Source organism: Schistocerca cancellata, chromosome 6 (assembly GCF_023864275.1).
Source record: "Schistocerca cancellata isolate TAMUIC-IGC-003103 chromosome 6, iqSchCanc2.1, whole genome shotgun sequence".
Taxonomy (NCBI): Eukaryota; Metazoa; Arthropoda; class Insecta; order Orthoptera; family Acrididae; genus Schistocerca; species Schistocerca cancellata.
The window spans coordinates 217,558,277-217,570,388 of NC_064631.1; the positions used below are offsets into that span (position 1 = coordinate 217,558,277).

At 46.6% G+C, this 12,112-nt stretch overlaps 1 protein-coding gene across 2 annotated transcripts in view; it reads right to left on the minus strand.

The window, feature by feature from the left end:
- Window positions 1-12,112, minus strand: part of LOC126088568 (follistatin) — an 800,862-nt gene that overhangs the window by 117,693 nt on the left and 671,057 nt on the right. For both annotated transcript variants that reach the window (XM_049906757.1, XM_049906756.1), the window contains exon 4: window positions 7,782-8,027. In XM_049906757.1, the coding sequence (XP_049762714.1) occupies window positions 7,782-8,027 (246 nt within the window). The remainder of the gene's footprint in view (window positions 1-7,781; window positions 8,028-12,112) is intronic.

Below are 12,112 nucleotides of genomic sequence, written 5' to 3' on the forward strand. Positions count from 1 at the left end.
GTTTGGAAAGTAGGAGATGAGGTACTGGCGGAAGTAAAGCTGTGAGGACGGGGCGTGGGTCGTGCTTGGGTAGCTCTGATGGTAGAGCACTTGCCCGCGAAAGGCAAAGATCCCGAGTTCGAGTCTCTGTCCGGAACAGTTTAATCTGCCAGGAAGTTTCACATGTTGCATGTTGCACCACCATACAGCGAGACCTTCAGAAGTGGTGATCCAGATTGCTGTACACACCTGTACCTCTAATACCCAGTAGCAGTCCTCTTGCACTGATGCATGCCTGCATTCGTCATGGCACTATCCACAAGTTCATCAAGGCACTGTTGGTTCAGATTGTCCCACTCCTCAACGCCGATTCGGCGTAGATCCCTCAGAGTGGTTGGTGGGTCATGTCGTCCGTAAACAGCCCTTTTAAATCTATCCCAGGCATGTTCGATAGGGTTCATGTCTGGAGAACATGCTGGCCACTCTAGTCGAGCGATGTTATCCTGAAGGAAGTCATTGACAAGATGTGCACGAAGGGAGCGCGAATTGGCGTCCATGAAGACGAATGCCTCGCCAATATGCTGCCGATTGGTGGCAGTATGGGTAGGAGGATGGCATTCACGTATCGTACAGCCGTTACGGAGTCTTCCTTAACCATCAGCGGCGTACTTCGGTCTCACATAACGCCACCCCAAAACAGCAAGGAACCTCTACCTCGCTGCACTCGCTGGACGGTGTGTCTAAGGCGTTCAGCCTGACTGGGTTGCCTCCAAACACGTCTCCGACGATTGTCTTGTCGAAGGCATATGCGACAGTCGTCGGTGAAGAGTACGTGATGTCATTCCTGAGCGGTCTATTCGGCATGTTGTTGGGCCCATCTGTACCGCGCTGCATGGTGTCGTCGTCGCAAAGACGGATCTCGCTATGGACATCGGGAGTGAAGCAGCGCATCATGCAGCCTATTGCGCACAGTTTGAGTCATAACACGACGTCCTGTGGCTGCACGAAACGCATTATTCAACATGGTGGCGTTGCTGTCAGGGTTCCTCCGAGCCATAATCCATAGGTAGCGGTAGCACAGTAGCCCTTGGGCGGCCTGAGCGAGGCATGTCATCGACAGTTCCTGTCTCTCTGTATCTCCTCCACGTCCGTAAAACATAGTTTTGGTTCACTCCGAGACGCCTGGACAGTTCCCTTATTGAGAGCCCTTCCTGGCACAATGTAACAATGTGGACGCGATCGAACTACGGCACTGACCGTCTAGGCATGGCTGAGCTATAGACAACACGAGCCGTGTACCTCCTTCCTGGTGGAATGACTGGAACTGTCGGACACCCTCCGTCTAATAGTCGCTGCTCATTCATGGTTGTTTATATCTTTGGGCCGATTTAGTGACATCTCTGAACAGTTAAGAGGGCTGTGTGCGATACAATATCCACAGTCAACGTCTATCTGCAGGAGTTGTAGGAACCGGGGTGATGCAAAACTTTTTTGATGTGTGTATTATGACCATTGCCCAGCGGGAGACTGACGACATCTGTTGGCGTTGTGACCACCTGGCACGGTAATAAAGGTGTGTGGGGAATCATTCTAGCCACGATACATGTCGTAAGCGGGGGAATCCACTGACATACGCGACTTTGAAAAAGAGCTGATTGCTATGGCTCAGCACCTGGAAACGGTTCGCGTGCCACTGTCTCCAGCTTCGATGTAAAATGGTTGAAGGGCGGTGAATGCAAAAGTAGGCGACAAGGGGTTAGACGCCTCTTGCCCCATTACAAAATGTGGAGGCCGGAGGTTTCTCCGCTCTGTAAAGCAGAACAGGTGTTGATCTGTGGCGGACCTGACGACAGAGTACAGTGCTGGTACAGGTACAAATGTCCCGTAGAACACTGTTCGCTGAACAGTGTTGAACGTGGGGCTCCGCAGCAGACGAAACTTACGTGAACATTATTGCTGACCAACACACGTCGGTCTGGAATCTGGAGTACAGAGTTTTTTACTCGTTATAGAATTCTCACACACTTCTAAGGTTCTCTGGGATGTACTACTTTTTCGTATCATCTATAAAAGTTGGTTCTGAGTAAGACACACAAACACTCACACACACACGCACACATCACCCAATTTTTTTGAAACTGCAATCATTTGTTTCTCTGAGCATGTACGTCACACCTACTGATTTCCGTCCCATTCGGATAATTCATTCATGGCGCGTAATTATTATTTTTTTTGACTTCAAGTGTACCTGTCATTCAGTTTAAGAGCTCGTTCTGAGCACACTTGATCTTTCATTTAACTGTGGTTTACTGTATTATTTGGTTAATGCGCACCCGATAATAAATATAACTTTGTTTTCACATGATGTTCTCATTTTGACTTGTATCCCAGTGGCGTCCTTGATAACAATCGACTACGTATATTTTCATTGTTCCAGCACCTTTCCCCACATGACAGCCCCACCTTACAGCTACCATACATTTTATATTGGGGAAGTTGCCGCAACGTAAGCGCATCCTTAAAGTCCGTAAATCACGATCTTGCAAGCCAGTCTGGTTTCAGACTGTGGTGCTGAAGGTCTCTGTTCCACTCTTTTTTCCACATATTAAATGCCCTCACTTTTAGTTGGATGGTCGGATGCACTGTAATCGACGAGAAGCTAGTGACAGTTGTGCTTTGCGCATTGCAGAGGACTCGTTTTATAGAACGCCTAGATGCGCTAGCATCCAGGTGGTTAAACACGTTTATGCGCTCCTACAGAGTGGGAAATAGGCCTTCGCCTTCTGTTTACCTTCCGCTTCTCCGTCCTCAATTTGCTTATCTACCTCGTTACTCCCTTATTACCCCTTTCTTTCTATAACTGCTAAAGCTGATGGAGCAAATAACAAATTCCAAGCGAATTGCGTGGTGCACAGCAGTTTCCAGGCATCATCTCCGAGATCATTAACTGAGGTTGGTTGTACTACGTCTCGCGTCGCCGATGAGTGCCTTAAGCTACTACACCAGATGTGAGGCGAGATAACATAATGTTCAATTCTTTAACAAAGAAGTTTTTCCTCCGTGAGCAGCTCGTAATGGTCGGAGGAGGTTGTAAGAACGAGGATCGGTGGAAAATTGTAGCACAGCGGGCGCGCCATGGTGCAAAACTGTAATTTCGCGGCAAAGTGATTTATCAGCGCAGGCCATGCAACCGAGCTAGGGCTTCGAGCGGAAAATATGAGTATTGCGTGTTCAGCGGCCGGACACGGAAAACTGCACTCGAGAAAATTAAGCGCGTCTCACAACATCGTTACCGTTCATCATTTGTTGTTCACAGAAAAAAGGGTAATGCTGAGATAGAACATTCCTAGGAGCACATTCCTGAGCATACACTTGACTGAGGCTGGGTGGTTCGAGAATACCAGAGTCGACTAGGGGACAATGTCTTTTACTATCTCAGCTGTTTAATTGCAGGCAAACTTTTAGACATTTCAAACAAGAAACAGTATTATTATTGATATTCGTCCTAGAGATTTCGTTGTAATATATTTCATAATTCTAAAATCAGTTCGTCGTTAATACGATTGGCAATTGTGCGATTACTGCACATTGTGTAAGAAACATGCTTAATCGAAATTTACAGACAAGTTACTACAGCAGACCAAACACGACATGTCAAGTGAACATACGTTTTGAAATGCTTCGCTTTTCTAATTATTATTGAGAGCACATTTCGTTTAATGTTTTCCGCAGATACATTAGAGCGCTATGAAACTCCCTGGAAGACTAAAACTGTGTGCTGCACCTGAAATCGACCCCGGAACATAAAGAGGTGAAGAAATTTCGATTAAATAGGCTTTTTAACAGTGAAAACGTCGCTCTATTGAAATGAAAAAATAGTTGTATTTGACATTATTTAAGAAAAACACAATGGGTAAGTTAAAAAGACTCTATGTACTGTTTTGTAAATATTGTTCGATGTGTTTTATGTATATATTTTCTCTACCACACGAAATATCGATGTTATGAAATATTTGGTCGATCACTCCTCCTTTGTCATGAATATGCGTTATGAATTTTGCTGCGCCCATTAATAAACATTATCCTTATGTGTGATAGCATACAATGTATGTACAAAAAGTAATGAGTCATATTCTGCAAAAAGATATTTAAGATATTGTTACTAACAAATAAAACTCTTCAAAATATAACCATTGGAGTCGACTCACAACTGCCAAAGGAGGCTGTCTTCGCTCAGGCAAATACAATGGGGTGACAAAAGTCATGCGATAGCGATATGCACATATACAGATGGCGGTAGTATCGCGCACACAAGCTATAAAAGGGCAGTCCGTTGGCATAGCTGTCATTTGCACACAGGTGATTCAAGAGAATCTGTTTACGACGTGACTATTTTCTACCACGGGAATTAACAGACGTTGAATCCATAATGGTAGTGGTGCTAGATGAGTGGGACAGTCCATTTCGGAAATCGTTAGGGAATCCAATTTTTCGAGATCCACAATGTCAAGAGTGTGCCGAGAAACCAAATTTCACCAAGGACCACGCAGTGTACGACAGCCTTCACTTAAGGAGCGAGAGCAGCGGCGTTTGGGTAGTGGTTTCAATGCTAACAGATAAGCAACACTGCATGAAATAAACGCAGAAATCGCCACGCTGAGTGGCCGCTCGGTTTGAGGCGCCATGTCACGGACTGCGCGGCCCCTCCCGCCGGAGGTTCGAGTCCTCCCTCGGGCATGGGTGTGTGTGTTTGTCTTAGCATAAGTTAGTTTAAGTAGTGTGTAAGTCTAGGGACCGATGAACTCAGCAGTTTGGTCCCTTAAGAATTCACACACGTTTGAAAGTTTTTTAAACGTAGAAATCAATGTGGGACGTAAGACGAACGTATCCGTTAGGACAGTGCAACGAAATTTAGCGTCATTGGGTATGGCAGCAGACGTCCGACGCGAGTGCCTTTGCTAACAGCACCACATCGCCTACAGCGCCTCTCCCAGGCTTGTGACCCCTATCGGTTGGGCTCTGGACGACTGAAAAATCGAGGCCTGGTCAGATGAGTGCCGATTTCAGTTGCTGATGATGGGGTTCGAGTGTGGCGCAGACTCCACGACGTCTTGAACCCAGATTGTCAACAAGGCGCTTTGTAGGATGGTGGTAGCTCCATAATGGTGTGGGATGTGTTTACATCGAATGAACTGGGTCGTATGGTCCAACTGAACCGGTCACTGACTGGAAACGGTTATGCTTGGCTACTTGGAGACCATTTGCAGCTATTACATGATGGAATTTTTATGGATGACAGTGCGCCATGTCACAGGTCACAATTATTTGAGATTGCTTTGAAGAACAGTCTAGACAATGTCGAGTCAATGGTATGGCCATCCAGATCACCCGAACTGAATCCTATCGAACGTTTGTTTGTGCTACATAATAAAAAAGTTAGCTCGTGAACAAACTCCAGCACTGACAACACTCTCGCAATTATGCAGCCGCACAAAAGTAGGACCGGGAAGATATCAGAAGGTATCCTATTCGTCCCTCCGAGAGGAGGGACTTAACTGGAGTTGGGGAAGCACTGCGATGATGTATCAGGCCATGTCGTCTTTGTCCTTTGAATGTTATTGAACGTTATATTCACTCGGGGGAACAGGATGAAGTCCCTCGGGATTACATGAGAACGTAGGCGAGCTGGGTATGTGTTGCAACGCTGCTCGAGACCACGCAGTCATTGACCACGAAGCAGCTGTGGCTTGGTTCGTTGTCATGACGCAGCTTCGAATTGGCGACAGTGCCTGGCCCCACTCGATCGACGGTTGCGTGCAGTCTTTTCATCATTTTCATATAGATCGACAATACAAACTACAAGGAAACTCTAGACAAAAGATACAAGCTGCATTTCGAAGATGTGCCTCCCCCCCCCACCCCAACACACGGTTTCTGGCGAGTTGCTAGTTAACACGTAGCTGTACAGAACTGTATTGATCAATTTGTCGCGAGTGTAAAAAGACACAACAGAGACGAAGGTGACTAGACCATGGACAAAAAGTTGCACTTCATTGTATGGATAAAGAAGAATTGTGGAGAAACGCTGCTACTGAATCTGGTGGTGGAGTCTCAGGCTGTCAGATTGGAAGAATAATCTACTGGGCAGTTTTTTGTGAGTCTTTTGGGGCACTTTGCATATTTTGCACCCGTCGAAGCTCGTTAAAGCATTCGTAATCATTCCAGGATCCTCAGATGTAGGAGTTCATGACGTTAAGACTAACTGAGGAACGAGAATGACGCTAACTACAGTTTTTTGTTTGTTCATTTCTAGACACGAAGAATGTGATGATGGATTAGCTGAAGTTGATATGACACATGCAGATACAACAAAATAGCCGGACAAAGTAATGATTTATTTAGGACACAAGATGGAAATAACTTCGGCCGAACTAGTGCTGGTGAAACGCATGTTTGACCGTGCAGCCCATAAATGAGGTAATAAACTGGCTCCAAAGAAACTTGTTATTTTAATGTATAAAACTCGATTTTTCAATATCTACTCAAATTTTGTGGGAAGATAATGTATAATTCATATGATTGCGTGTAAGTAACCATGACGTATATGTTTATGGCATTCAAGCAATGTCATTCCAATTTTTTTCTCAACTTCCAAGTTGTTAATCTTCCGGGTAATACAGATGACCTGGGGTCCCATCTAGTCTAGGAAAACGAGATTCCACTGTATGTCGTAACATCACTTTCACCGTTTAGTATTAGGCTAAATCACGTGACACTGCATTGTCACAGCTACGTGACGTCTACCGTTTCTTTTGCGTCCAGCCTGTGTCGACGTCGAGGGAACCATCTAATTCAGTGAAATGAGGTTCACTTTCACCATTCAGTATTGGACAAAGCAAAGTGTTGTTGTGTAGGAGCCACAATTATGTGAAAGGCTTATTTCAATAGTGGTACAAGTCCATTACCTCCACTTTTATGTCTATAATGCTTCTGAAATTAATGAGCCAAACAAAGAGAAAGAAAGGTTCATCTCTAGCAAGAAGCCATATGCTTGAATGTTTCTGGTATCCCAACTGCAGATTTTTTTAAAAAAAATGGCTCTGAGCACTATGGGACTTAACTGCTGTGGTCATCAGTCCCCTACAACTTAGAACTGCTTAAACCTAACCAACCTAAGGACATCACACACATCCATGCCCGAGGCAGGATTCGAACCTGCGACCGTAGCAGTCGCGCGGCTCCAGACTGTAGCGCCTAGAACCGCTCGGTCACTCCGGCCGGCGCAGATGTTTCAGCGCTCATTTAACTTTAGGACTCTGTATCTCAGTATGAACAAAAATGGACTTGTACGACTATTAAAATAAGCCCTTCATGTGTTGTCTTCGTTTCTGTTTGTATCCGATGTGTATCGACTGAGTGGGGCTGAACCGTGCGAAAAGTGCTGAACAAGAGCAGTTTATGCCACTAGCCACAGCAATTCAGTACCCCAGCTAGGACACCCAGCAACGGTGAGGAACACGAGCGGCTGACGTTACTACGTCGTGGGAATGCAGTGCTCCAGTTAAAACCGCCAGCAGTGGTAAGGAACGAGAGCAGGAGACATGACTGCGCCGTGGGAATGCAGTGCTCCAGTTAGGATCCCCGGCAATGGTGAGGAATGAGAGCGGCTAATGCGACTACTCTGCGGGGATGTAGTGCTCCAGTTATGAACCGCAGCAGCAGGCTGCAGCCGAGAGAGAGAGGTTTGGCTTGACTTTGCGAGGCAGCAGAGCAGAGCAGAGCAAGGTGCTGGAGATACTCACGCTTGCAGCGGCCCTTGTAGGCCTCAGGGATGGCGCGGCCCTTGAGGCAGGCGGCCTCGCGCAGGTGGCAGGCGCTGGGGTAGGTGACGCCGTCGGCGCCGCACACCTGCCGGCTGGCGGGCTGCGCCGAGGCGGCGGCGGCGGCCGCGCTGGGGCACCGCTGCGCGCATCGCACGCAGTGCGGCCGCAGGTTCTGGTCGAGCAGGCAGTGCCGGCCGGCGCCGCACTGTACGCGCTCGCACGAGCCTGCGCACCAAAGCATACGCCCACTTGTACCGCAGTCGAGCTGTCGCGACAGTGGTGAGCGCGTGGCAGTTGCAGCGACGCCAGCGCACCAAGCGGCGAGAAGCCAAACGTCTCTTAACATCAGACACGACTAGAAACAACAGCCATTGTATTAAAACATCAAAATGAATAAAAAAGTAGGTGGCTTACAAAACACTCATTCGACCTATACTTGAGTATTGCTCATTAGTGTGGGTTCCGTACCAGGTTGGGTTGACAGAGGAGATAGGGAAGATCCAAAGAAGAGCGGCGCGTTTCGTCACAGGGTTATTTGGTAAGCGTGATAGCATTACGGAGATGTTTAGCAAACTCCAGTGGCAGACTTTGCAAGAGAGGCGCTCTGCATCGCGGTGTAGCTTGCTCGCCAGGTTTCGAGAGGGTGCGTTTCTGGATGAGGTACCGAATATACTGCTTCCCCCTACTTATACCTCCCGAGGAGATCACGAATGTAAAATTAGAGAGATTCGATAGCGCACGGAGGCTTTCCGGCAGTCGTTCTTGCCGCGAACCATACGCGACTGGAACAAGAAAGGGAGGTAACGACAGTGGCACGTAAACTGCCCTCCGCCACACACTGTTGGGTGGCTTGCGGATTATAAATGTAGATGTAGATGTAGAATTCAACAATTGTTGCTACAGTGAAGTCTTTCGCGACCTGTTACCGTATTTGCTGACGATGCTTCCAGGTGGTATGGTCGTGGACCATGACACTTTCGTGTATTCTGTTTCGCCCAGAGCTCTGAACGAGAGGTACTCCTGCTAAGTCGGCAAGTTTCAGCGTGACCAGGGAAACCTCTGAAGGTATCCAACATAGCTCTAGACGAGATGTATTCCTGAACAATCAAAAATTGTTCAAATGGCTCTGAGCACTATGAGACTTAACATCTGTGGTGTCACCGCCAGACACCACACTTGCTAGGTGGTAGCTTTAAATCGGCCGCGGTCCATTAGTACATGTCGGACCCGCGTGTCGCCACTGTCAGTAATTGCAGACTGAGCGCCACCACACGGCAGGTCTAGAGAGACGTACTAGGACTCGCCCCAGTTGTACGACGACTTTGCTAGCGACTACACTGACGAAGCCTTTCTCTCATTTGCCGAGAGACAGTTAGAATAGCCTTCAGCTAAGTCCATGGCTACGACCTAGCAAGGCGCCATTAACCATTTCTAGAGAGAGTCTCACTTGTATCATCAAGAATGCTGTATACAAATGATGGATTAAAGTTAAGTATTCCAGCAGCTACGTACTTTTCTTTATAGCATTCATTACGTATCCTGTTTCAGACCTAGCGCCACCTGCGTGGGTTGACGCGTGCATTTCGGCCTTCTCTTGCAACACAGTGTTGGCTCTTCTGCCAACACTACAACATCTATGGTCATCAGTCCCCTAGAACTTAGAACTACTTAAACCTAACTAACCTAAGGACAGCACACAACACCCAGTCATCACGAGGCAGAGAAAATCCCTGACCCCGCCGGGAATCGAACTCGGGAACCCGGGCATGGGAAGCGAGAACGCTACCGCACGACCACGAGCTGCGGACTCCTGAACAATCGACAAAACGTAACCAGGAGCACCTCTGAAGTTGTCCAACACAGCTATGGACGAAAGATGTTACTGACCAGACAACAAGACTGAATATGAAGTTATCTTCAAATGAAAATTAAATGAAGTAATTGGGAGGGCGTGCTGAAAAGTAATGCCTCCCAATTTCTCAAGTGAAAACTCTTAAAGCTCTTTAGCTCTTTAAATAAAAGAAACATTACTAACTTTCTACATCTCTATTCTTCATGTCTACGAATTTGCAGCCCTCTACCGCTAAAAGACTCCCAATGGTAGCGTGTAACATGGCGGTGGGTAATGTAACTACGTCGGTGCTTGAGAAACAGTGTGCTGTAATCGAATTTCCAATCCGAAGAGTTTGTCCACACAGGGAGCACCCTCACCTTCAGCATAACAATGCCAGACCACACACGAGAGCTCCGACATCTTGGGTTCATTCTGTCATCAATCATCCTCCATACAGACCCAACTTGGCCGAACCCGATTTTCATCAAACATAAAGTACACCTTCCATTTGGTAATGATGAAGCGGTGTAAGCCGAGGCAAGCTTGTGGTTCCCTCAACAAAATCAAACATTCGTCAGTGACGGACCGGCCTGGGTGGCCGAGGCTTCTAGGCGTTACAGTCTGGAACCGCGCGACCACTACGGTCACAGGTTCCTATCCTGCCTCGCTCATAGACGTGTGTGATGTCCTTAGGTTAGTCAGGTTTAAGTAGTTCTACGTTCTAGGGGACTGATGACCTCAGACGTTATGTCCCATAGTGCTCAGAGCCATTTGAACCAATTTTTGACAGTGACGGTGTCAGCAAACTGGTCTCTCGTGAGGAGAAACGTCGCCAGGTTGACTATGTTGAGAAATAAATTTGTAGACATAGAGAATAAGGATGCAGAGTGGTAATGACGTTTGTTTTATTTAAAAACCTTTAAGAGTTACCACACAAAAAATTCGTAGGTATTACTTTTCAGCACGCCCACGTAGATTGAACAAAATTATTCATGTGTTGTAATATCGAGTGAAGCCTAAGAATGCGCAAGTCATCAGGCTCCGTTATTATATGACAAGATAAGAGACTAACATAGCAAAAATAGCCAGGCACAGAAATTTCGCAGAAACCGAGGTATGAAAGTCAACCATATTTTTAATAAATACTCGATCCAGTGTCTTAAGAAAAAAGACCCTCTTATCTTATTCTTAAACCAGATCAGGAAGCCGGCAGGTGTGGCCGTGCGGTTCTAGGCGCTTCAGTCTGGAACCGTGTGACCGCTACGGTCGTAGGTTCGAATCCTGCCTCGGGCATGGATGTGTGTGATGTCCTTAGGTTAGTTAGGTTTAAGTAGTTCTAAGTTGTAGGGGGCTGATGACCACAGATGTTAAGTCCCATAGTGCTCAGAGCCAGATCAGGACGCCGATGAAGTGAAAGTATCGGGCGAGATGGGAAGATACGTTTGAAAATATTTCCTTAGGAATATATAGTACATTATGTAATTTTACTTATGAGGTTTGACTCTGTTTGGATTTATTTTGCACTTGCTCATGTCTCTTAATATTTTACTGGTATGATAATATAAATACTCTATGGTAAATCATCTGACACCGTTATTATGTGATGAGGAAAGTGACGGTCGTATTAAAAATAGACTGGCAGATAAGTATCATAGAAACCATGTGAAGAAAATGAATTTTATTTTTAATAAATATTGGGTCCAGGTTCTAAAAAAAGACAGTCTTGAATTATTGTTAAGCCAGATCAGAATTCCACTGAAGCGAAAATATTGGGTATAATGGAAAGATCTGTTTGAAAATATTTCGTGAGGAACATACTGAGTGAGGCGGCGCAGTGGTTATCACACTGGACTCGCATTCGAGAGAGCGACTGTTCAAATATCCGTTCAGCCATCCCGATTCCGGTTTTCCGTGATCTACCAAATTTGCTCCAGGAAAATGTCAAGATGGTTCCATTGAAAAGGGCACGAATGATTTCCTTCCCCATTCTTTTCTAACCAGAGCTTGTGCCCCATCTCTAATGACCACACTGTCGACAGAACATTAAACTCTAATCTTCCGCCGGCCGCTGTGACTAAGCGGAGGAGCGGTTCCAGGCACTTCAGTCCGGAACCGCACTACTGCTACGGTCGCAGGTTCGAATCCTGCCTCGGCCAAGGACGTGTGTGATGTCCTTAGGTTAGTAAGGTTTAAGTAGTTCTCAGTCTAGGGGACTGATGACCTCAGATGTTAAGTCCCATAGTGCTTAGAGCCATTGGAAACATTTTTCTAACCTTCCCTGTCCGCAGCTCGTGGTCGTGCGGTAGCGTTCTCGCTTCCCGCGCCCGGGTTCCCGGGTTCGATTCCCGGCGGGGTCAGGGATTTTTCTCTGCCTCGTGATGACTGGATGTTGTGTGATGTCCTTACGTTAGTTAGGTTTAAGTAGTTCTAAGTTCTAGGGGACTGATGACCATAGATGTTAAGTCCCATAGTGCTC